The 27157-nt window shown below is 39.1% G+C and overlaps 1 protein-coding gene across 3 annotated transcripts in view; it reads right to left on the reverse strand.

The window, feature by feature from the left end:
- Positions 1-1211: 1211 nt before the first annotated feature.
- SYT1 (synaptotagmin 1) overlaps positions 1212-27157 on the reverse strand; it is a 505880-nt gene continuing 479934 nt past the window's right edge. For all 3 annotated transcript variants that reach the window (XM_074325375.1, XM_074325377.1, XM_074325376.1), the window contains 2 exons: positions 8469-8602; positions 1212-4303 (listed from right to left, as the gene is read on the reverse strand). In XM_074325375.1, the coding sequence (XP_074181476.1) occupies positions 4097-4303; positions 8469-8602 (341 nt within the window). In that variant the 3' untranslated portion in view covers positions 1212-4096. The remainder of the gene's footprint in view (positions 4304-8468; positions 8603-27157) is intronic.

Consider the following 27157-nt stretch of genomic DNA (forward strand, 5'->3'; position numbering starts at 1 on the left):
TGTCTTTAGTTGGCAGTGCCTCATCAAAGCTGGCTGATGGGAGTATGGTGTAGCCAACTCTCAAAAATCTCATCATGGCCTTGTGAACTGAGGTGAATTTGGCACAGTCTTGCATCCTCACTGACTGGGGTAACTTCGACCGGTTCCTTTAGGATTTGCCTATGGTGTTGTCTTCTTTAGAAAACGTTTCCTGCTATCTCCCTGCTCCCTGAGGATGTGTTCTAGGCTAGGTTCCTCAGGAGGCAGCCTGGGATGAAGGGGTTTTACTGGGGACTGCACTTGGCAACAACATCTGTAAAGGAGCAAGGGGACCTGTTAAGGCAGAAGGAGGGGTTGAACTGCAACGCAGTGGCAAAGGCATTCTCAGCTAACCCTGGGGCTGTGAAACCGAGATGGTGCCCAGGACAGATCCAGGTCATGGGACGTGGGCTGCCCGGGGAGCAGGCATGACCTCTCAGGTAAGGCAGCTTCCTCAGTAGAGGGAGAGGGACACAGCTGCTATCTGTCAGCAGGCATGGCTCCTGGCAACTGCAGGCTGATAGCCTCAATGCAAAAGGGGGATCAGGTGGCATGCCGTGGTGTCCCCTGTGTGTGGTCTAGTGAAAATTCTCAGGGATTCAAGGTGCACGTTGTAGTGTATGGTGACAGTACATGTACACGTGTCTGAGACTGAGCCCCTTATTACATCCTTTGTTGTACCTCCAGCATCCAGTGAAAACACAGTACACTATAGGCATGTGATACATATTGAAGTTAGTGGAGGAAAGGTGTTCGTTTTACCTGATCATTGCAGTGGGTGAGGAGTTCCATGGGTCATGCTCTCCTCCAAAAATGAGGTTTAGAAAATCTTACTTTCAGCCTTACTCTGGAGAGGCTTTGTGACTTAGGTTCTAGAATTAAAACCCTTGAGGACACATTTTGGGCAAAGCAGGAAACCTGACAGTGTGCCAGACGAACTGATCATAAACGGGAACAGAGAAACATATGTAGAAAATGATTCTGCCCAGGACCGCTGGGCAGCAACGGCCACATGCGCTCTCAGCATTGCGTTCCCCTCAGCCATTGTGTTTCCACAGATGTGACTCAGAGGCTGGCATTCAGGGCGAGTGTTTGTTCAGCGGCCCCTTCTTCCAGCCCCACAAGTCAACAGGCCATCCATCCACTTAACTGCCAGAGTCAGGCAAGAAAAAGAGTTCAAAGGCAGCAACATCAACAGGAAATAAAACATTTTTATTGAATATCTGTGTAATATGTTTAAGTCATTTTGAACAACAATCAGAAAACTACTGGCGAATTCACTACACAAAGTGAAACAAAATTTAAACCACCTCATCAAAAATGAAGGTAAAATACAGCTAAAGGAGTTGGCTCGTGGGTCACGAGCCATATGGCAGAAGAAAACACCCCAACATTTCTACAGGATACAGAGAAAACCCACACATAGAAACACTCAAGCAGGCAGTAAATATACACAAAGGCAACTAGGATCTTTCTAGAGCATCAGATTCTAATACTTTCCACAGCTTTGTCAGAAAGGTACATGTGGCTTATCTGAGGATGAATCTTGGTCTCAACGCAGGTTCGGTCACTGACTTGTGAAAGGTGGCATAATACCAACTAATTCTATGGTGACAATATCCCATGTCTGGCAGTGTTGGAAGAGAATGCATTAGTAGTACTTTAATGCAAGAAATAATGTGTATTCGGCAGCTCGAACCTGCTTGTTTTAAAGTGTCGTTTCAGTGTGAACAACTTAAAGCTGAATACAGTGAAAATTAAATGTCAGTTTCTGGCATTGAAGGAATTTTAAAAGTCAGTCAACTCCCTCTCTTTAGTGGGGTTTGGTCCTTTAAATTAGGAAGATTCTCCTTTGACAACTCTGTCCAAACTGATATTTAATCTCACATCATGACTCATGCATTTTCTATTTATGTTTTTTTACAAAAGCATGGACCATCCAGCAAAGAGGGAGATCTTCTTTTGTGCTTGGTGTCTGTCCCAGTTGTAGAGTTTGCTGTGACTGGGCTGAAAGGTCAAAGGGCTTGCCTCTTTGACAAGGAAAGAATGATGACAGGAATTCTAGTTTTCTTAGGAAACAACCCAGTTCGAAGCCTCTCATCAGCCCTTGTTTGAATTCTGTTTGAGTTTTGTTTGTTTGTTTTTGTTTGCTTGTTTTTTAATGTGGCATGATGCCCTAAAGTCTGAACATGAGGCTACTGCTTAGTTTTGCTCCATTTTGTGTTGGTATTTGTGAAGATCGGCCTTCACTCCAGGGCATCACTGCTCTCTGTGGCCTAGAGGTTACAATGGGCCACAGAAGTCAGTGGGAGAAAAGACTGGATGCAGTGTGAGATAACAGGCTGCCCTTCCACAGAGTGGTTGTCTACTATAGTGTGGAAAAATATGGAATATTGCACAGTGCTTGACAAAATGCTGTGTGTTCCTCCCCAGTCTACGAATCTTCCTTGTCCTATGCATAGCTTTTCAGTTCTGAATTGGTCCTTTGTAATGAGAACTGTTTGTGCTACACACACCTTGGGCAGTGCAGTAGAAGGGAATGGCAGTATTGTTTACAATATCACTACGGAATAAATTGAGTGCTATCCACTGAGGAAACTACGTGTCTAAGCACACACGGCAGTCACAGTGTTACACAGAGCAGTCCTTGAAGACGCTTATGGAATGACTAGTAGCTTCATAATAGTGCCATTTACTACATAATAACATTGAAAACATTTAAAAACTCCTCCTAAATCAAGCATCTAGAATACATAAGAGGTTGCTTCAGTTTTCTAGAACTTGTTCTTGGTTTTGTTTCACCTTTTTTTAAAGGACAAATTAAAACTTATGTAAGTAAAAAGAGCATATAAAAAGATCACTAGCTGTCTGTTTTGGCTTAATCGAAGTGCATTTCAGAACTATGGCTAATTGTTGTTTTTTTTTTTCATCTTCTGATGGGATTACAATACTGTCTGTTTACCACAAAGTAATTTTGTGTAATAAGCACAGATTGCTGTGTTAAAAATATTCTGCATTCCTCCTAATCTGGTTTTGTATAATAAAATATTGTGTTACAAAGTCTAGTGTGCAAACCTTTTCGAATTATTAGAGGTGTGAAATCTGGAATAGAAGTCACAGGATGACCGTTTTGTATAAAGGTGATAACGGAGAGCTACTTTTTTTGTTTTTTTTTCAAATAGTCAGGCAATATTTCAGAAATGCTGACTTCTCCCATCTTCTTCTCCCCCCACCCCCATCCCTAAACAAATGCACACACCATGCACGCACACACATGCACACTCACGCGCACGCACAGACACCATCCTGTTGTTATTCTATATGCGATAAAATGAAATCGTTAACTCCTGTTCAGTGCTTCTTCAAATGTAAGAGTGAAGCCCTGATTTTAGCTTTGTAAATATGTACAGACGGGTGCTATTCTGTTTTGTGGCTATGCTTCCTGGAGATCAGATCGTACTATGCTGCTCAGATCATACTAATTTGCCTGTGAAGAAATTCTACAAAATTGGATGTGGTGTAAGTGTACCTTGGTACTCAAGTGATTCGATAGAAAGCTCAAGTTTAAGTTGTCCTTTAAGATGTCAGTTTCACTGTACTAGTGCCTTACAAGTTGATATTTTTGCTGGAATGCAGACGATGCTATATTTACCATATAATATATTATCAGCTCTCCTATATCTCAGTCAATTTACATAGTTTAAAATAGAACATCTTATTAAAAACATCTAGATATACACAGATTAGGAAACGCTTACAACATACAAATACACAAACTAGAAATAAATCTTTAGCATACTGGTATGTACAACAGTGTGATACAATAAATAATTTCAGTCATGCTCTATCTACACATCATATTGCTTAAAAGAAGAGTAGATTTGGAGGGCAGTGGTATGATGAAGGACTCAGGGGCTCTCTACGTTTAAATTTGTGCAAATCAAAACAGGATTTGACGTACCACTGAATTGTGTTAGGAACGCATGGCTGGAACAACGAAAGGACCCATCTTACTGAGGTATTTACAGATACTGGCTAAAGAGCACTATGTGAGCAAATGCAGAAAGGCTTCTTTCCTTTACTTCTTGACGGCCAGCATGGCATCGACTTCCTCCTCGACCTGTAGGGTGTGCCACTGGGCGATGGGTCGCCGGGGGTTGGCCAGCATGTCTGACCAATGTCGCAGCTCCGCCCCGGTGCTATTGTAGCCCACAAAGACCTTGCCGATGGCATCGTTCTTGCCGATCTTGTCATAGTCCAAAACAGTTACCACCACTTGCACTTTCTGAAAGAGGACACAAAATAAATATTCATCAGTCAGCGCTAGAGAGACCGCCCTATTACAAAGTTTCCTTGAGACCGAAGGGATTGGAAACAAGAAGAACCAATCTCCAAACACCAGGACAAGGCTGAAAATGACTTGAACACAAAAACCCGAGTCATCCCTATTTTGCCATTATTATATCATCATCACTGTTATGTGGTCCTCATCATCTCCTTAGCATCTTCAAACTACTCAGTAAATGCCCATGTTTATTCTGTATTTGGCACTGTTCTCAGTCTTTTACATGAACTACTTGGTTACCTCTCAGAATAGGTCCTATTTAATATTGCCGTTATATAGACAAAATGCTGGAGCTCAGAGCAGTTATGTCACCTGCCTGGAGGCATGTGAGGAATGAGTCCTTTGGTCCATGCCAACCAACACACTCTGTTGACTGTGTCCATTGTATTCTCCTCTAAATCCATTGGTTTCAATTGGGTTCAATGTCTCATCTGTGAAATTTGTGACATTGGTACTCAGATCATTTTTTTGGGGGGTTACAATTCCCAAGGCAACCATGTACTGCCATCCCATTTTGGGGGAAAAGAACCAGCATTTTACATAAAGCTACTATAGAATTTTAGCTAATCACAGAATTGTTGTGAGTATAAAATGTGACAGCAGGGTGAAAGTCTTTAAAAAGTAGTAATGATGTAAAGATACAATTTCTCACTCATACATTCTCTCAATAAACATTTATTGAGTAACTACTACTCTGTATCTGGCACTGACATCAAATGGAAATAAGCTTTTAGGCCATATATGATTTATTTCAGAGGTTCCATTAGGTTTTAAGGTTTATTTAATAACTCATTTCTTGAACTGAACTGATGAAAGCAAACCCATACCATTGTGATATGAAAGAAACACTTTTTAAGAACACATTTTAGTTCTGCTTCCTAAGGAATGAATTCGCTTAGTCAAAATATGCAACGGCTCCCATCTAGTAACTGAGTGCAAGGATAAAGGAAGAGCTGAGAGTAAAGCAGAATGCATAACATTTGGTGGCCAGAGTTAAGAAAAGCAGAACATGTAATGATGGAAGCCAGCTGGGTTCTGCCCCTCCAGTGGACTTTGTACTCTGAGGACTGCATTCTTTCCCCAATGTGTGGGAGAAGACACCCAGGTACAGTTTCAGATCAGAGACAACGTTCACTTCTCAAAGTGGAATTTAGAATGTGAAATGCCACACACTGGCAAGAAAGGAGACAAATTTGGGTTTTCCCTTGTGCAGCCTTAGATTGATTCCATTGTCAAGGGAATACCTTCCACAGGCAGGTATTTGGAACTGAGAACAGACTCAGCTTGGTCCTGAGAACTTTTCCCAGAAGAATTCATCAGGATGCAGTCATATGGCAGGAAAGTGGGGACTGGGGTGGGGGGTGGGGGGACATTCAGGGCATTGTGCACAAAGGTAACAAGGGTTTTTGGAGGTTGGAGTGAGTTTTGATTATTCATCTAGGAATGTATTGATTAATAGCCCTCAGGAGAGAATATCCTTATGAAAGCCTTGGATTAATTTTTCCAGCTGCTGATGTAGTTTATACACGTCTTTTTTTTTTTTTTTTTTTGCGGGGTGGGGTGAGGAGAGTGCAACATTTTCAGGTGCTTTTGGAAATCAGCATATTTTGCTTCTCTTATATTTCATAGGGATAGAGACAGAAAGACAATCTTATAACCTTCGGGTAAAGGAAATCTAAACCCCTATTATAGCATGTAAAATGCTCAATTATTTTCTCTAGGGAGATGCAAAGACTAGGAAAGCGGCTTCCTGGGGTGGAGGTGGGGGCGGGAAGAAAAGAACAGAACAAATTGACTCCAGCGGCAGGGAAAGAGGGATGCAGTCGAAGGCTTGCTCGTTATTTCTGTGCCTGATTTACTGTATATGGATGGGGCCCAGGCTATCTCTGTCCTGACTGTCTCTGTTCTCTCCTCCAAAATGCTGCTCCAGAAACCCAATGTATGCCTTATTTTTAATGTGCTTTACATTTGCTGCAATTTATAGTTGAAAAGGGACATTTACTATTTCTTTTTTAAAGGTATAGACATGTAGCTCAAAGGAGAAGGTTTGCAGTAGGATTTTTCATCTCCATGGGCTGCCTTCTGTTGTTTTGTGGAATTAAAAAACAAAATGCCAGGAGGTATTAGTTTCCATAGGAAGAAAGTCTTAGAACTCAAAAGGGTTCACTGAACAAATATTGTGAAATAAGTTGTTGGAGAAGATTGAATATCTTAGAGGTTTGCCAGTGGGTCAAAAGCAGTGAGCTCACTGGTTCAGGCTAGTGAACAAATGATTGCGGACAGGGAATCCATGTCTTCTGCAATGTTATTTACTTATGTAACAGCTGTTGAAAGTATTAGGTTGGTGCAAAAGTAATTGCAGTTAAAAAGGTTAAACATAATTGCAAAAACTGCAATTATTTTTGCACCAACCTAATAAATACGTGTAATTTGTTGCCATGTATATGAGAAAAGTTAGAAAAAAGAACAAGCATGAACCAATGTGAGGATGGTGGCATTCTTGATTTTTAAAAAACTGCCCTATACAATATAGTACCTACTAGCCACAATTGGAAAGTAGCTGTTCAAATTTAAATAAATTAAAATGAAATCAAGTTCCTTGATCACATTAGTGACTGGGGTGCTCGTTACCCACAAGTGGCAGGTGGCTACTGTGATGGACAGCATGGATGACAAACATTTCCATCCCCACAGAGTTCTGTTGGATAGCGCTGATATCGAGATTGCTTTAATCTTGTTGTTAGATCCATTTTCTAATAAAATGTTAATTTGCAAAAGAGACAATGTCAACATTGTGAATAATAATGATGGGAACCATTTACTGAGTGTTCCTATGTGCTTGGCACTTTTCTGAGTGCTCTTCCAGGCATAATCTTACTTTATGCCAATTGTTATTGTCCCTGTTTTATATTGAGGAAATTCTAAACCTCAGTTTCCTTAGATATAAAATTGGGATAATAATGGAAACTCTCCCACAAGGTTATTATAAGGATTAAATGAGATGGTGCATGTAAAGTGCTTAATTTGGGTCGAGGCACTAAATAAATATACAATAAATGTAGCTATTATGTTAATCTTCATGGAATAAAGGTGTGATTAATTCATAAAATCCTATATTCTAAGAATAGATTAAAAGTGAAAATATGGAACTAACAAATATCTGCTGACTTTTGTTATTCTGGACCTTCAGAAAGTTTCAAGTTGCAGTGTAGTTTTGAGGCCTACCCTTCACTTCTCCTTCAAATTACTTGCAAACTGTTATATTATTGAAAAGATGGACCCACATCAATTATTTAACAAAACAAAAGTAGTGTTGCTTTAAGCAATCTGACTGTCTGATATCCATTACAGATTAGTATGAAATAGCCCATAATTATTGGGTATAAACTTTGGATTCCAATAGTCTCACTATGGATATAAGATGAGGAAACCTTCAATGTATTTAAAAATTATTAAAAGATCATATACTATCATTGCGGCTCTATGTAGCATCCTATTTTAACCACAAGGTCTTTAATAGAATGCTTCCTATCATAACAATTTTTATCTAGCAAATTAAGATTCCATCTTTACAAAAATACCCATCCACTCCAACTCAGAAACAAGAAGCTGAATTTAAACAATTAAAAATACGACTTAGCCTAATTTTTCTATTTTGAATTGTGTTTTAATGATAAAAGATTAAAGAGGCATATTTAGCACCAACCAAAATATTTCTCTTATCTGTATTTTTTTTTTGCTATAAAGATGTGATATGAAGAATTACATATTATGGACTGGCAGTAAATAGTGAAAGCTCATTTGCTTTTGGCCTTTTACTCTTTGTGTATGTACTTTTTAGGTTAGCAGAGTTGTTCTGTTGATTTTCTCTTTCCTACTTTATTTCTGTTCAACAGAATGCCAGCTGTTTTGGGCTGATGAATCAGCACATCCTGTGCTGTGTGTTTTATCTTTTCCTTCTTGCTATAGCTTGAGCAGCAAATGTGCATGGGAATAAGAATAGCAATTCTAATGGAAGGCATGTGCCCTGATAATTTACAAGGTCTGTGTGCTTAATTTATGTGGATGAAGTTGAATGGGAAAAGAAAATTAGGTTCGACATTACCTGGATTTGCTCAAAAGGTACTTCAAAGCTGAACGACTCATTGTAGTAGGGATTAAGTGTGTTCTTTTTGATTGTTGTCTTTTTCTTCTTCAGCCGCTTGCCATTCTGCATCAGATGAATCTTCACGTAAGGATCTGAAAAACAGAAACGAAACCTTTAGGAGATCAGAGACACATATTTTAGGTTATAATGTAGCTTATAAAAGACCAAGTAGTCCCAACAGGAAAATAATTGTATGGCATGTATTTAGTAGTTCTAGCATTTCATATTTAATTGAAAGATTTAAAGTAACCTATGGTCCATACTTTCTGCCATGGTAGCATCAATATTTATAGTTGGATTTAAGAGAAGAGAGCGGTGGTGGGCTTGTAAACCAGCTCTTTGGGCAAAAACAGGCTTGACACTTAGCATTTGCTGGTGTCCATGGTTTCGGCACTCTCAGGATAGCTGATTTCAAGCTACTAACAGTTTAATACCTGGCTTACTAAATTGCTGAACATTTAACAGTTGTCTCTGTGAGCTGGTAAAGAACTGGCTGCAGCGTACCGGTGTGCGGGAATAACTCGCGACGGAGAGAGGACAAAGGAGACATTTCATGCATTCATTCATTTATTCATTTACTCAACCAGTGTCAGTTAGGCCTTAGGGATATAGTAGGGAACAGAACAGACCGTCCTTGTTTTCATGATGGAACTTCAGACTTGTGGACACACAGACAATAGGCTTGTAAAGAAAAGAAATGCCTATGAAATGACAAGGTGAGAAGACTGCTCTGGAAGAAAAGAGTAGAATAAAGATACGATAGAGACGACCAGGGTCAGTATGATGAGTCTAAGGTAGGCATGAAATTCTTAGCTCACTCAGGTGAGGCCTCTTTGTGGAGGTGACATTTAAACTGAAATATAAATGTTGAAGGGTGTGTGTGTGTGGAGAGAGAGAGAGAGAGAGAGAGAGAGAGAGAGAGGATCCAGGAGCTGTGCCTGAGCATCCCTAAGTAGACTGGGTAGAGAGAGCTCCAAGGGTTCACAGAAGAATAAGCCATTACACACACAGGTAATGAGAAAAGGAGCAGCAAGATTCCCTTAGCAGTTTTCCCCAAACCTTATTAGCTAACAATCAGGTAATAAGTAAGTCACTGGAGAGGTGAGATTATTCCCATTTACACTTCTCATTGCTAATGGATGAATGACATACTTTCAGGTCACTGAGAACCAATGCCCCAAATCTTTCTACTATTTTCTTAAACATTTTCCTACTTCATATGTAATGCATCTTCAGGATAGAAAAAAAAAAAAAAAATCAGAAAGCAGTGACAAACAACAACGTCAAAAAAGAGAAACATAGAAATCATCCGTAATTTTACGCCCTTAAAATCACCACTGCTAAGCCTCCCAAAATTTCTTTCCTCTCTTTCAGAACATATAGAGCTGGGAGGAACTTTGCAGATAACATAGTCTACCCACAGATTTTAAGAAGACAAAACTGCAGACCAGAAAATGTAGTTTTTAATCTCTCTCCTCCTATCCCCAGTAGAAAATAAACCCCGAACCGCAGAAACTTGGTCTGCCAAATTCACTGATTGAATTTACTAAACAGTACCTGAGACTATTCAGTTTTCGTTGAATGAATAAGTGGAACTTCTGTAGGCCCCCATAATGTCAGTCACCTTACTCTCAGTCCTGTCTTCTCATTGTCCCAAAGCCTGCATTACTTGGATATGTGTAGTTTGGATTTTTTTGTTTTTAATGTTACATCCAGTCACAAGGAGCTCGTGATGAAGATTTTCATCAAAATGAAGACTATCTTTAAAAACCAGACCTAGAGATGAGAAAACAGCTCTGCCAACTAAATATAGCTGGTCAGTTAAAAATAAAAAGTACTGTAATAATTGCAAAGGAATGGAAAATATGGCCTGTTTAATTTTTATTTTATTTTATGCTTTTTTACTGGTCATCTACCTTATCGTTCACAGCCAAGGTTGACTTTTGGTTCAGAGACCTTGTTTGCTTATGAAGTTCCCTGGCTTCTCCATCCCAACCCCTTGTACATTTATACAATGGTGAAGTCTCCAGTGGCTCTTTTGCACTGACCAATACTCAAATACTCAATACCCTAAATCAATGTTTCTGTCTCCTGTTTCTGTGTTGAAACTTCAGCCTAACTAAGGCACAGGTTTTCTCAAGAAAAGCACAATTGACTGTTTATTTATTCATATAACACAGTAAATGACAAGAAAATTCCTTGTGCATCCGCCATTTGAGTAAGCAGATTAAAAACCCGATTTCAGATTTCAATATGAGCTCCGATGTAATGCGATTAATGCCTTGGGGAGAACAAGGTCGTTTCGAAAGGGCAATCCTCCAAGTCCTCACTGAGGAGGCCAGGTTTGAGCTGACAGGAAGGAGGCAGTCATTTGACCATGTAGTGGAAGCCTGTACCTGCCAAAAAGAGCAATACATGTGAAGGCCCTAAGGTGCACATGCTTCCACGTGTTTGGGGAACAAAAAGAAGGCAAGCGGGGAGAGGTAGGTGGTGAGGTCCGAGAGGTAACTCTGCTGATCTGCGACTTTCACAAGCAAACTCTGCCAGTTCTGCCAACGATTCAGAGGTATTCTATCATTTCATGATACTTAAAAGAGAGGATTGAGCGCTGGGAGAGGAGCAAGTTTGGATCTGTTATGAATAGGTGGTATCAGCCTTTACCTTTGCAGATTCATTCTCATACTGGTACCAAAGAAACATACTTTGCAGGCAAAATTCCCATCATACTCATGACCAAGGCTGGCAGTCACGCAGAGATCTTATTCTTTTTTCACCCAGTTTTATTGAGATATAATTGGCATAACATTGTGTAAGCTTAAGGTGTACAATGTGATGATTCGATATGTGTATGTGCTGTGAAGTGATTACCACAATAAGGTTAGCGAACACATCCATCACCTCATGTAATTACAATTGTGTGTGTGTGTGTGTGTGTGTGTGTGTGTGTGTGGTAAGACCATTTAAGCTCTACTCTCTTAGCAGCTTTTAAGTATGAAATATAGCATTACCAACTGTAGTCACCATGTTATACGAGGTCAGACAATTAAGTTCACGAACTTGTTGCAAGGATGTTGCTAACCATTTTTTTATATCAGAGGGATTTTTCATTATGAATTTGTACCAAATGGACAAACAGTTAACCAAGTTTACTATTTGGAAGTACTGAAAAGGCTGCATGAAAAAGTTAGACGACCTGAACTTTTCGCCAACAATCCGTGGCTCTTGCATCACGACAATGCACCAGCTCACACGGCACTGTCTGTGAGGGAGTTTTTAGCCAGTAAACAAACAACTGTATTGGAACACCCTCCCTACTCACCTGATCTGGCCCCCAATGACTTCTTACTTTACCCGAAGATAAAGAAAATATTGAAAGGAAGACATTTTGATGACATTCAGGACATCAATGGAAATACAACGACAGCTCTGCTGGCCATTCCAGAAAAAGAGTTCCAAAATTGCTTTGAAGGGTGGACTAGGTTCTTGCACTGGTGCATAGCTTCCCAAGGGGAGTACTTTGAAGGTGACCATAGTGATATTCAGCAATGAGGTATGTAGCACTTTTTCTAGGATGAGTTCGCGCATGTAATTGTCCAACCTTGTACATTACATCCCAAGATCTTATCTTATAGCTGGAAGTTTGTACCCTTTGACCAACATCTCATTTCCCTCATGTCCCCATTTCCTAGAAACCACCATTCTACTCTTTTTTTTATGAGTTTGTCTTTCTTAAATAGATTCCACATATAAGTGAGATAATGCAGTATTTGTCTTTCGCTGTCTGACTCATTTCACTTATTGCAAATGGCAGGAACTACTTATTTTTTTGTGGCTGAATAATATGCTAGTGTGTGTGAGAGAATGTGTGTATGTGTGTGTGTGTGTGTGTGTGTGTGTGTGTCACATTTTTAAAATCCATTTATTCATGGATGGACACTTAGGTTGTTTCTCTGTCTTGGCTATTGTGAATAATGCTGCAGTGAACATTGTGCATGGGGACTGTAGATATCTCTTCAAGACAGTGACTTCATTTCCTTCGAATATATACCCAGAAATGGAATTGCTGGAACATATGGTAGCTCTATTCTTAATTTTTTGAGGAACCTCCGTACTGTTTTCCATAGTGGCTATACCAATTTATATTGCCACCAATAGTGTACAAGGGTTCCCTTTTCTCCATATCCTCGCAAGTACTTGCTATCTCTTATCTTTTTAATGATAGCCATTTTATCACGTGAGGTGATATTTCATTATGGCTTTGATTTGCAGTTCCCTTACGATTAGTGATTTTGAGCATCTTTTCATGTATTTGTATGTGTTCTCTGGAAAAATACCTATTTAGAGCCTCTGCACATTTTTAATTAGCTTATTGGGTTTTGAGTCCCCCGCACCTTTTTTTTGCTATTGAGATGTATAAGTCCCATATATATTTTGGATATTGACTTCTTATCTGATATACAGTTTGCAAATATTTTCTCCCTTTCCATAGATTGTTAGAGGTCTTATTCTTTATCAGGTTTTGTCCATGGGTAAGTCTTGACTGTCTAAGCCTGATATGTTATGTACCCATGGTGGGAGTATTTGAGAATCTTCTTGGTCCAGGTGTCTGAAGTATTAGATTGCTTCTCCAGTTTCTCCAATCTTCTTCATTTGCATCCACTCCTTGATTGGCTTGATTTCACAAGTGTCCTCTGGTTCTTTTACTTCACTGAAGTCTTGTCCTGAATTCTGCTTCCTTTGGAGATGACCCTAATCCCTTGAACTCATTAATAACTTCTTCTGGGATCTAGACCTTGCTCCTATCTCCTTAACAATGGCTGAGTCTTCTAAATGGAAATAAACCCACCTGAGTCACACCCATGCTGTAAGGATGCACATTTTATAGTAAGGATCACCTCTCTTGCAAAGTGGGACTCTGTATAATTAAATTTGTTCTGTTTTAGCAAATCCTCAAATCATAAAGCAAATCCTTGTGAATTCAGAGTCTCTTGGTGGCTTAGAAGTCCTGGCCCTTGCATAACAGGACATAATTTTATGGAAATGGTAAAACAGGCTGTAATGAGACTCATTGGTGTTGCTTTTGCTTTTCTTGAGTACAACAGCTGGACCCCATGTGTGGCGCCTAAACTTCCATTAGGTTTTTGTAAACATGTAAATACCATGGGTAAGTGTACAAGCTATAAAATTAGGCCACCGTCCTCAGGGAATCCATTTCTCTCTGGCTTCATTGCTTTGCCCTGTCCCCAACAGAAGCACTGATGGAACTCGTCACCATCGAGATATACCAACAACCCTTCTTCAACACCATTTACATAATCCCTGTTGCCATTGAAACAAATGCAAGACTTGGGACACTTTGCTGCTTTTATTTGTTTAACTTACCTTTAAAAAGGTATAGGGCCTCTTTGTTTTTCTAACTTTGATAGAAAGGAAGGTCTGTTTTCTGATGTCTATCTAGTCTCTAATAGTATATGACTATAACTTTTCAGTTCTCAAAAACGATAGACTGGAATCAGAAGGAAGGTTCTTCATTCCCAATAATAAACTGCAGGTACATTGAGTACAGATTTATCACCTCATTTTGGATGATTTTCAGGTTTATTGTTTGGTTTTGTTATTGATGTAGCTTGGCTACCCTTCAATAACCATTTGTCAGGCTTTCTTTTTATCTGAAATCAGCTTAACTGGACTTTATCTCCTTTCTGTTGTAATAGCTGTTATGATTTGGAGGTTTTTCAGGACACTGTAATGATTCACCCTCAAACTTTTATATGTTGACAAGACTTTTTAATATACAAAATTGGGGGTTTTGTTCCTATGTTCACAATTTTGGCAGGGTGGATAATAGCTCCCCCAAAGGATGTCCCCATTCTAATCCTCAGAACCCAGTGAATATATTAACTTATATGGCAAAAGGGGCTTTGCAAATGTGATTAAGGTTAAAGATCTGGCGATGAGAAGATTATCCTAGATCATCAAAGAGGGCCTGATCTAATCACGAGTCTTTAAACATGGAAAACCTTTCCTGGCTGTGGTCAGAAAGAGATGTGGCAATAGAAGAAGGGTCAGAGGTATGTTACGTTGCTGGTTTTGAAGATGGAGGAGGGCGCCCACACACCACAGAATGCAATGGCCTCTAGAAATTGGAAAACGCAAGGAAATAGATTCTCACCTGGAGCCTCCAGAAAGCAATGCAACCCTGCTGACACCTCCATTTTAGCTCAGTGATACCTGTGTCCGACTTCTAACCTTCAGAAATATCAGATAATTAACGTGCTGTTTTTAAACTAACTTTGTGGTAGTTTATCATGGCAACAACAGAAAACGAATGCAACAACCAAAGTCGAAGAGAAGGTTCTTTTATCTTGCGAGGTTTGAGGACAAGAGTTAAATTTAAATAGGTCTAGAAAATGAAATTTTGGAAATAATTTATATTCTGTCCAATCTCCTAAAAATGATTATTCGGTTCTTGAAAGCAAAAACCTTCAAATAGTTTATCTTTTTAATTAAAAAATTGTTAACTAGAGCATACAATCAGAAGATGAATAGTCATGTACAGATGTTTCCGGATTCATGGTAAAATTAGTGAAAATGGATGAAATGCTAGAGAATAATTTGTAAAGTCAGATTAGGTTTAATATAATAATATTCCTTTATATTTTTAGAGTACTTTAAGGTTATAAATGTTTTAAAATTTTGTATCATCTCCTTTAATCTTTACAACAATCTCAGTGAGGAAACGGGGGCTCAGGAAGGCTGGTTCCCCCTACCCCCGAAGCAGTCAAACCAGGGTCTTCTGACTCTGAATCTGTTGCTCTTTGTGATATGTTGGGGGAAACAATTTAGTATAGCGTTTACAAGTATAGTCCTGGAGCCAGACTAACTCGACTCTTGGGTTTGCTACTAGCCGTGTGGTCTTGGACAAGTTATTTAACCTCTTTGTGCCATAGTTCTTTCAACTTCAGTTCGTGAGGATGATAACACCTAGCTCATAGAGTTGTGAAGAGTAAATTGAGTTACTACAGGGAAAGTGTTTCAAAGCGTGCCTGGCACATATTATTATTAACTATTATCACAGTTTTGAGTAAGGGCTGACATCTAAGTCAGCATGTACATAGCAGACTCCCCTCCAACTCATTTTCCTGAATTGGTATCCACAGTTAGCAAACGGGGAAAAGTCTTTCCATTTCTGTAGAAGTCAGCCAAGCTGCTCCAAGTGCCAGAGTGACTTCTGAAAAGAAGTATATCCACTCTAAGCCACCGGGTCATTAATGAAGAATGTAATGAAGAATTTAATCATGTATGAGATGAAAGAGAAAGGGAGAGCTTCATTCATTATGTATGCATGCATGTATAAGGTGGTCTTGAGGGGTGAGATGGGAAACTAATTCAACATCTTGTACAGTTTCCTCCTGCTCCTGAAGTCAGTAGGTTAAATTATATAGAGCTGAAAAGTTAAACTTGAGAGTTGCAAGTGTACACTTATTACTGAGGCTCTAGGATAGTGTGTCAAAACGATGATTTATTGAGCTTTCTTTCCAGATACGGAGGCCAGCTAATGTTTACACACTTAGGCATATTACGCATAAACCATTTATTTTCCTTATGCTGCTTAAAATGAGAAAACGAAACAAATGAAAAAAAGAAAGCCGTCAGCTTTGAAAGGGTAATACAGGTAACCCTCATATAACATGGTTGTTAGATTCCTAAAAATGCCATGTTATGCGAATCCATGTTATATGAAACAAAGACCTAGTACAAAAAAGGGGGTTAGGTTCCAAAAATTTAAAAACACACTATTATATTTTTATAATTAAGAGACAAATCTTTATTAAAGCAATTTTCACCAAAAGTATAACATATTAATATGTATTAAATAATGTTTTCTTCGTCATCACTACTAAGCACCATTAACCATTAACCGAAGGCATTCTCTTTTTGACAAGATATCTTCATCCTCTGAACTTCCTTCAGCATTATCTTGACTTCTTTTCTGTACTTTTTGCAACAAATCTGTTATTTTAGATTGCTTGCTTTTAGCTGAGAGATCTTTATAAATTTCATTATATGGTGCTAAGCATTTGTGAAGTTCTTTCTTAAACTTTGTGCTTCTTTCAGTGAAAGGATCTTCATTTAGGAAATTCTGCAGCCAAATCTGATATGACATACACGCTCGAATGAAAAATTTCAAATGAGATATCTTTTGCTCTTAAAAGCTTTTATTACGTTCCGTGTTATTTGGGGAGTTCCCTAATTTTGAATGACATATCTTTTGCTCTTAAAAACTCTTATTATGCTCCATGTTGATTGGGGATTTCTCTAATTCCCAAATCATGTTAGAGTGAAACCGTGTTCTAGGATGCCGTGTTGTATGAGTGTTTTCCTCAATTCGTGAATCATGTTAGATCGAAACCGTGTTGTAGAAGTGCCATGTTATATGGGGGTTATCTGTACCTATTGCTTGTTGGAGAAGGGTAGTATCTATAACTCTTCCCTTATTTCCTGTTAATTCCTTTCTGCCATGAGAAAATTTTATAGCCTTGTTTCTTCTTTCTGATTTCCACCTAACCTTAGGACTCTGCCTTTCTTTTTTTTTAACTCTTTCCTATCCTAAGTGGGGAATAGGAAATCATTGTATTAGAGCTCCAATGATACGATTTGCTGAGTCTTTTATTGTACGTCACCACCAAATCTGTGAGACTTGAAAGCATTGACTATGCCATGTGAGGATCCCAGGGTCCCAGGATAATGACCAGATAGAATGCTTTGGTCTCTGTGGCCATTTTCAGAGATCAGGATATAGACCTCATTTGACTGGTTTTGTGATTGCTTGGTCAGGTCCAGCTTAAGAGCGACTCTGAAGGTAGAATGGAAATTCTACAGCTCTGCCAGTGGGCAGCTTCTTCTGAATATAATTCATGGATTGGATGTCTGATGTCAATATTTTGTTTATTTTGTCCCTATTTGGCATTAATCTTGAATGGAAATCCTCTCACTTAAGTCTCCCATATTAATTGGTAGGAGTTTCCTTTCTGAAGGGTTTCTTCCAATGACCAATTCCTAGAAGGCTGATTTAGCCATGATGCTCTGATATTTAGCTCTAGACAGAATGAGTTATCATCTACCCATCGTCCTTCAGGCACTGCATCCCATCCCACTCACCTGCCTCTGATGTTCCCTGGATACAATGAATCTGCCATCCTCTTTTGGTCAGGGAGTAAGAACGGTGATGACATATGTATGCCCCTATTTTTCTGTTGTTTCAATTACCAACCTTCTCTACCATCTACCATGCTGTACAAAGGCTTGGTTGATTTGATGACTGTCTATGGAGGTGGTGGGAATGGGGAGGTTGGCAGTCAAAAGGAACTCTAGAAGTTCTCTCACTTCCAGATAATTATTATTTTTGTTTCTGCTTAAAATTTTATCTGGTATAATATTTTTTTAAAATTAAAATTTATTGGGGTGACAATGGTCAACAAAGTTACATAGGTTTCAAGTGTACAATTCTATAATACATCATCTATACATTGCATTGTGTGTTCACCACCCAGAATCTGTTCTCCTTCCGTCTCCATATATTTGACCCCCTTTACCCTCTTCTACCATTCCCTCTCCCCTCTTACCCTCTGGTAACCACTAAACTATTGTCTATGTCTATGAGTTTTTGTTTCTTTATTTATTTGTCTTGTTTCTTTGTTGCCTTCAGTTTTACATCCCACATATCAGTGAAATCATATGGTTCTCGACTTTTTCTGTCTGACTTATTTTGTTTAGCATAATAATCTCAAGATCCATCCATATTGTTGCAAAAGGCAGTATTTCATCTTTTCTTATGGCAGAATAGTATTCCATTGTGTATATATGTGCCACATCTTCTTTATCCAATCACTTATTCAAGGACACTTTGGTTGTTTTGTATCTTGGCCACCGTGAATAATGCTGCAGTGAACATTGGAGTATATATATCTTTATGGATAAATGTTTTCAGATTTTTTTGGGTATATACCCAGGAGAGGGATTGCTGAATCATATGGTAATTCTATTCTTAATTTTTTGAGGAACCTCTGTACTGTTTTCCATAGTGGCTGTACCGATTTACTTTCCCACCAGCAGTGTATAAGGGTTCCTTTTTCGCCACAGATAATTATTGATACAACCTTAGCAGGCATTATCCACTTGTTATGGACTAAATGTTTGTGTTCTCCCAAAATTTATATGTTGAAACCCTAAATCCCACTGTGTTGGTATTAAGACATAGGATCTTTGGGGAGTAATTAGGTCATGAGGGTGGAGACTTGTAAGAAAGGATGTGAGAGAAGTGATCTTCTCTTCGCTGTGTGAGGATACAACAAGAAGACAGTTGTAAACCAGGAAGAGACCTTCACCAACAACCCGGCCAGGCAGCACCCTGATCTCACACTCCCAACCTCCAGAACTATGAGAAATAAATGTTTGTTGTTTAAGCCATCCAGTCTATGGGATTCGGTTATAGCAGCCCTAGAAGACTATAATAGCACTACTTCTGCTAAACAATCCTTTGCTTTCCTCTTTTTCTCTCTGCGCATGAGCTGACCCTTCTTTATTTTCTTCTGTCCTTTCATCTGCCCCAAGACTCTCAGACATATTTTATAAACTTAATCATGTTTGATATTATTTTAACACTTAATAGGATTTTTCTCTACATTACCTTTCTCAGATGTCTTACAATGCAACCTTATGCTTCCAATATAATTGCTACTTCTGTTAAGCAAAGTGTCTGGCCACAGAGTCTGGCAATGGAATGCAATGTCTTCACTAACACTGATGTCACCAGCATGGTTTTAACTTGTAGAGATACATTCCCAACCCCCAAAATACAGAGTAAACTTGTACTGGAGGAAGACTTTGGAACTAAGTATAAAATTCAGTAAGTGGTTTTCCTTCAATTATAGGGACAAAACGGGCAAGCTTTGCAGAAACATAAATACAGCCTATATGCTGTACTATAAGGTCATAACCACCTCAGCTCTTCTCGGATGCTTCAGACAGGAAACCTACTGAACTCATTACCCCCTGTCCTCCTTTTAAGCCTGTTCTTGTGCCATCGAACCAAAAAGTTAGAAAATTTGGAGACATCTCTACTTCCCATGAATACCGGGGGTGACAAAAAATATATATACAAGTGGACACTTTGGTCAACGTTGCTCAAGCAGTAGTTTGCCGTAATCAGGAGTGTCCGGACGCTGATGGTAACCACTTTGAGCACCTCTTATAATTGCAGAAGTCAAACATGATTTGTATTCATCTTTTGTTATCAGTATATATTGAGTATTACAATTTTAATATCGTTTCCCTTTCTTAAAATGTGTGTACATTTTTTTGGCTTCCTCTGTATATGGTCATTCTGCCAATTTACCTTCATGTTGTCTCTGGTTGGTTCCCTCTCTCTAACTCATTGTCACATTTCAAGATCAGAAATTCAATCTCTCTTCTGACTATGTCCTCAAACCATTCTTTACATAATTACTAAAACTATATTTGACTACACCATTCCCCTCATTAAAAACCTTTAGTAGCTTAACAACTAAAAAAAATCCAAACTTTACCATGGCTTTCACCACCCCATTCTAACTTACTTGTTTCATTTTCACAAACTATTGCTCTACTCCTGGTTCACAGTCATCACAGATAATTTAAAACGCCGTGCCCTTTAGCCTGAAATGCCATTTCTTTCTTTTCCCACGTCATCCCTGAAGATGTTACTGATGACTTTCTCAGTCAGAAACTTTCTCTTTGAAAGATGAATCTTTCTCTGCCCTGCACATTTCCTTTTGTATGCTTGCAAAGAACATATCTTGTTCTTTTCTGGTATTGGAGGACTTCTCTGGTAATCTAATAACATAAAAACAACATTCCTATGGCAAATGTGTTTTGAATTCAGAACTATTGGCTTCAAGATGCATTTTGGGAAGACTACCCACTTGTAATATGGGAGCTTCTTCCATTACTATTCCAGCCTCTAATACCCTAGCACACTGTCACCCCCTTCTTCCCTTAGGCAATTCTAATATCACATTATGCTAACTTCATAGAAATATAATTGCAAAACAGCTGGCTGTAAGCAATGATCCTTTTGTGTGAGATATAAAGAAGCCACTAAAGGCATTTTGTATTTACAATGAGAGCTAGAAAGCAGCAGTTCAAAGCCAAATAATGTAAGATGCCTGCAGTTTTCATGTTGACAATTTTGCATAATTATACTGTCTTCTTTCTTAACTACCACAATGACCGTGGGCACTTATAACCATGGCCTTTCCATTTCAACCAAACTTCTCTTGATAAGAAATAGCCTTTTCAGCTGTTTTGTTCAATTCTTCTGAGCCAGTGCCCAGCTTCTGAGTGACTTCAGGTATTATTCCTTTCGTCTTTTTGTCTTTGTATAATGTTCACAAAATTTCAACTTAGAGTGTTGGGTAAAAAAAGTAATACTTGCATAATTAGGGTTCTGAATTCCAAGTGACTGTAAACCCATTTTAAAATAGTATAAATTGTAACGGTAACTTATTGACTTTTATGATGGAAAAGTTCACAGGTAGGGCTGTGTGGAAAAGATTGTTACTTGTCCCCTAAAATCTATTTACCTTTCTTCTTTAGCAATAGAATTGAAGGTTTACGTGGGCACCAGAGAAGTAGTTCTCTCAGATTCTCTTAGGACTCAGTATGACCAATTGACTAACTTCTGAGTGGCTATTGGAAATATGTATGTAAATTTCACAGCTTATCCTTAAAACAATGGTTCTTCTGGGGGACCATTTTGCCCCCCAGACACTTTGCAATGTCTAGAACCATTTTTGGTTGTCATAACTTGGGAGTGGAATGATATGGACATTGAGTGGGCAGCAGCCAGGGATTCTGCTAAACATCCTACAATGTATAGTACAGCCCTCAACAGTAAAGAATCATCAGGAATCAAATGTCAATAGAGCTGAAATTGTTAAACCCTACTTTATTAAAATAAGGTTCATGCCCTCCACTCTTCCTTTCTTTTTTCTTGCTACTGAAATGTGCGACGGGAGAACAGTGAACCAGCTTTTACCTTGCAACATGAAAACAACACTCTAGGGGAATGAACAACAAGATAGGAATATCCTGGGTCTCTAGTTAACCTCACCGTTCCAAACTGCCTGCCAATCTTGCCACACACACACAGACGTCATGGTAATAGAAATACTATCTTTTTGAGCTGCTGTATTTTGGAGTCTCTTTGTTACAGCAGTTCAGACTGTTCCCTATCTGATTCAGATTCAACAGTATCAGCAAGGTCCCAGGTTTGCCTGTGTCTCTGCTCTGTTTTCTGTGAAGTCCTCCTGAAATTCCACATGGTGGCCTCCTCAAGACCTTCTCAACTTTCCTCTTAAGGATGTGAATGACTACATCAGAACAAGTCTCATATATATCACCACATGATACCACCCAAGGCATTAGAGTCTATGTCAGAATTCCCAGGAAAAGCCCCGGTTCAGTCTGATTGGACTAATACAGATGAAATATCTACTCCGTATTAATTCTGGTGAAGAGAATGTGATGAGCCAGGCTGGCTTAGTTCGGGGTCCATCCCCAAGCCAATCAGGAGGGCTGGGAGTCCTACCTTTGGAGTTCGGGGTGGGCTCAACTCTATTCTAAGCATAGGCTCAGAATAGAATGCAGCGGTTCCTTAAACAGGAATTAGAAGGCTCTTACCAAGACAGTGGGGATTGGAAGTTGGGAGGCAATAGCCAATGTTTATAGAGTTTCTCAACCTAGGACCTCTAGGATTCCATTTCTGTCTGAACTTGGAAATGTGCGTACACTTATTTGTAGAGAGACATTCCTTCCCACTTGAGATCAAATTCTTAGGAACGAGACACCAAGCACTTATATAAAGTGGGCCAGTAGTAGCAGAGACAGCAGAGTTAAAACATGGCAGGTTTAGGATTCAGAGATTCTTTGCCCACTGCAGCCTTTCCTGTGCACTTATTGACTAAGTCTATTTCATCAGTAAACCAATCATTTAACAGTATACAAATAATTAAATCGTAATAGGGTTCACGGAGCAAACAATTTCTATTTCCATCACTGACAGTTACAACACATTTACTTGAGGGTGGCCTTTTTTTAAGTAATTTACAAGTACTTAGAGAAGACTATATCGCAGCGCTTGTGTCCTTATAGTTTACAATGCTCCCTGTAATGTGGTAGTAAGGATGCAGCATTAAAAATATATTCTGGGAAAATTTTCTATGGGAGCACACAATTTAAAGATGAATTTTCATTAGTTAAGTGCAATGTTTACTAGTGATGGCCACAGAGAAAATCAACCTCATGTTAATGAGACCGATCATAAAATAGCAAAGGCTCATTTGGTTCATTAGTGGTGGCAGAGTGCTTTGAGGAGACAAAACCATATATGCAAAATGCTATCATTATGCATTAAGTGGAAAGCATTTTTGGTTGTGCTGGAGGAAGCCACCAACTTCCAACTGTCATTTCTAATGTTGCCAAATGGACTGTACGTGACTGCCAGCCGTGACTAAAAATGTAGGAATGCATGTACAAAAACTGGAGAACAGGGGTACAGCAAAGAAAAATTTCACAGATGTGGCGTGTTTCTGGGCGGGTAAAGGAGCAGGGTGAGGGGGTGAGTTCCACACTCGGTAGAGGAGGGAGAGCACATTCTGTTTGCAAAATCCAAATATTTTCTGTTCAGTTTTTAAGGTGAAATTCTTTGTCTATAATTCAACCCTTTCCCCCCCTACTTTGGGAAATATTTTGGGAAGGGCAAATACGTGACAGTAGGAGGGGTAGTAATTATGTTTGATTCTTTCTGGATGACTACAAAGACTTCGGTGGAATGACCAAGTATAAACTGTTTGTATGCGCTGGTTCACGAAAACAAAACCACTCAAAGCATTCAGTAAAGCAAACAAAACTGCAAATGGCAAATTTTGACTTTTTTTCCCCCTGGAGTTTTGGGCTTAGCTTCTTATTTATGCCAGAGGAAAAGTCACTAGTAAGATATTTCTTCTTTTTTTTTTTTTTTTTTTACAGTAATATGGGACATTTTTACTTGATGAAATAACATTGGTAACATTGTTATTTGGTAACATTGCTGGGATTTTTTAAGCACATATAATATGTCAAATGGATGCTACTCCTTATCCACATCGAGATAGTTTCCAGGCAATTCAACTTGAGTATGAAATGAAAACAATGTGAGACTACAGATGCTTTTCCACATAATATGGCTGAACAGGATTAGAGCTCAATAATGGGGTTGGTTACCTCAGGCTCACCCAGTTCTCCAGTTGGTTTAGTCAGAATCAATTTTACTCTCGTTAACATCCTATTCCTTACAAGTATGTGCTTTAGAATGTCTATGTCTTCTAAACAATCTGCTGTCTAAGCATTAGAAAGTTTATGGACTGAGACTGTCTTAGGATAATTGAGGGAGAGATGTAGAAATATTTCCAGGGGCATGTCCTCATTTTGAATTGTTTCTAGAACTTGTCAAGGGTCTGTGTAGATCTCCTCGTGAGTGAGGGAATGGCCCCTAAGTTTTCTTAGCTGGAAATGTCTCAGTGCTTCTTTTTCTGCTTGAAAAAGAAATAGTTTTATTGTCCTCAGAAGGGTTTCTTTCTCTTTGCTGTTCCCTTTCCTGCCTTTAAGTGGTATGGTTGAACCTGTGGACCTAGAAGAGGATGAACGATGCAGCTTTCATTTTCCCTTTAGAAAAAGAGATAGTGATTTTAAGACTCGTATTATTGTTGATAACTCATACTTTGTACCTTTGGCTTGAGATTTTATAATATGAATAATGCATGTCCTTTTTTCTTTTAAACAAAATTTGAACACCCTGGTTGCCTTGTTATTAAGTTTCTTTATTTTAATGGTTATTTCCCTTATCCTTCCAGAGAGAGAGAGAGAGTTCATTTTAATTCATTGATGGCCAAATATGGTTCTCATCCATGAAGCTGTGAAACTTTGTTTGAAATCTGCTGGTGCTCTACACATCAACAAGATAAGTAGCTTTGCAGGAGAGATCAACTTCTAGCTTGGTAATTTGGTTTGCTTACAATATTGTAAGGAGAAAATAAAAACAAATCATGGCTTCAATATTATACCGCATATAGGAAAATGACATGGAGTAACATTCTGTGATGATTTCACTGTTTTTTGTTTTTTTTTTGAAGTGAATTTGGGATTAAAGTCAATCACTACGTATCACTATTTCAGGTCTCAGTAAAAACTCACAACAATGTGATTGTATACACTGATTTCTTGGGAATTGACATCAGCCAAGATACTTCCTCCCTACATCTGGGAGAAGTGGGAGTTACATCTGGGCTTTAGAGTTAGCTAAATTCTTTATATAGAAAATTTGGTTTCTATGAAAGGGTTTAATTCTTTACAAGATTCCAGAGCCACATACTAAATGGCCACAGAGATGGCCCAGAGGTGTCGGTGCTAGGGCTGGTCTTACTTTTCCCACATTTTCCATTTTCTTGAATCACAGACATTGTACAGGCTGACATCTTTCACCTTGGTGACTTTTAGTCTAAGATAACTTAAGTGCTTATTCCATTTTTCTTAACATTGTTTCTCAGCTCTGTGCTACAGAATTTATCCATCCATCCATCCATCCATCCATCCATCCATCCTTCCTTCCTTCCTTCCTTCCTTCCATCCATCCATCCATCCATCCATCCATCCATCCATCCATCCATCCACTCAGTTACTCATTTACTGAGTGCCTATTGTGTGCCAGGTATTTATGTTTCAGCCAGTGTCCTGTTCAATCCTGTTTCCCCATGGTTGCCATAGAGCCTGGCACATGGTAGGGATCCAGTAAATATTTGTTAAATGACTGAATGAATCAGTGACACGTAAATGTCTATGGGGCAACTCTTAGGGAAGAAAGTGACGGGTTACAGAAAATTATGGAAACTGGTTTGTTCCTCAACGAGCTGATAGTTCAGAAGAGAAGAGACATAAATTCGTGAAAAGTTAAGTTCAAATCAATCCACATATTTTTGTAGTAGGAAGGTTAGCATAAGACAGCGTATGTTTTCTTGCTAAATGATTTGTACAGCAATGACAGTGAGAGGAATTCAGAGCAGACAGACACCCTTCACTTAGTTGGAAATGCTTAGTTTGAATTTAAAGCTCTATGTTTAGGGAGTCCAAACAAGTGACAGAAAGAGAGAACTAACCTTCTGTTAATTTCTAAAAATCATCAGCTCTCCTGCCTTCTTCTCCCTCCACCTCCACATACAGATGTCCAATTTCATAAAACATAAATACAGTGATATTTGGATAGTATTTAGGCTTATGGAGACAGGGAAAGAGGTCACTAGATGGATTATTTTTCTTTCAACTTGCTTTTTCCTTTGGTCTTTCCAGGCTTCCCATGCATGGCTACCCTAACATGATTTTCATAAATAGGTGACCCATACATCTTAAGGTGGTTTAAGCGAAATGGAATTTTGCATGATATGCAGAATTTTATAAACTGTAGGATCGCATGTGCCTGTAACATTTGCAGGACCCAGGTGAAGACTACAAACGTAAGTCCATGTACCATCTGTCAAATTGTTAAAAGTTACACATTAAAATACAAATTGTTAAAATATGTATTTTCTCTTCTCATATATTGACAAACAGACTTTCATAATGATTAGTTTTAAATGGGGAATTCTCAGACTCCTGGAGGTTCTGCGATGAGAACTGGCAGTGTGGGAGAGTTTGCTCACGGCCCTGCCGTGTCCTACCCCCTGCTCACTGTCAGCTCCAGTGTGCATGGTAAGCAGTGCACATATGGGGACACCCTGGCTTGCATGTGCAAGCTTCATTCACCAGTCTTCAAAAGCTGCTCCTCAGCCATGGAGTATGTACCTGCCTTCAGGTGGTCATACTTAGGGAAAAGTTTTCAAAGACCTTGTGGGTCAACTTGAGATCATTTTTCGGGAGGGAACCTTGGGTCCAGGGACCCAGAGCCTAGTCTAGAATGGAGAGTTCAGTGCGGCCTCTGGATGAGTATGTCCTGTTGGTCCTGTGGACTATTCATCTCCTGGAAGTGTCGCCTGAGGAGGACCAGAGTGGGGTCCTCTAAACTCTGCATTCCAGAGCAGGGCCCCTCTTTGCCCACAGCTAAGGGCTGTGCTGCATATTCTTCCCAACTGTTAAAAAGCTCTTAGCAGGCACTGTACTATTCATTCTCTTTAGTGTATCTCATTTATTCTTCATGACCACCTGAGAGATAGGTACTGTTACCTCCATTTTACAGTTGAGGAACTCGAGACGAAGTAATTGGTCCATGGTCACACCATTAATATTAGTTATGACAAGGGTCCTGATTCAACTTTCATAAACTTCTAATTCTTCCTAATTCAACATTCGTAAACTCTCAACTTTAGAATATATACATTGTACAAGGAGGGATGATTAAAACATGATATAACTCCTTAGCTTATTTCCAACCCAGTAATGATGCTGTAACTTAGATGTTCACATTCCTTAAGCAGACTATCAGATCCTGAATGATCTGGCTCATCCCTGCATCTCCAGCTTCGTCTCTCAGGATACTGTCCCCTTGCTGCCTCTGCTCCAGCCACATTGTCCCGTCAGCA

This window comes from Rhinolophus sinicus, linkage group LG02, assembly GCF_036562045.2.
Source record: "Rhinolophus sinicus isolate RSC01 linkage group LG02, ASM3656204v1, whole genome shotgun sequence".
Classification (NCBI taxonomy): Eukaryota; Metazoa; Chordata; class Mammalia; order Chiroptera; family Rhinolophidae; genus Rhinolophus; species Rhinolophus sinicus.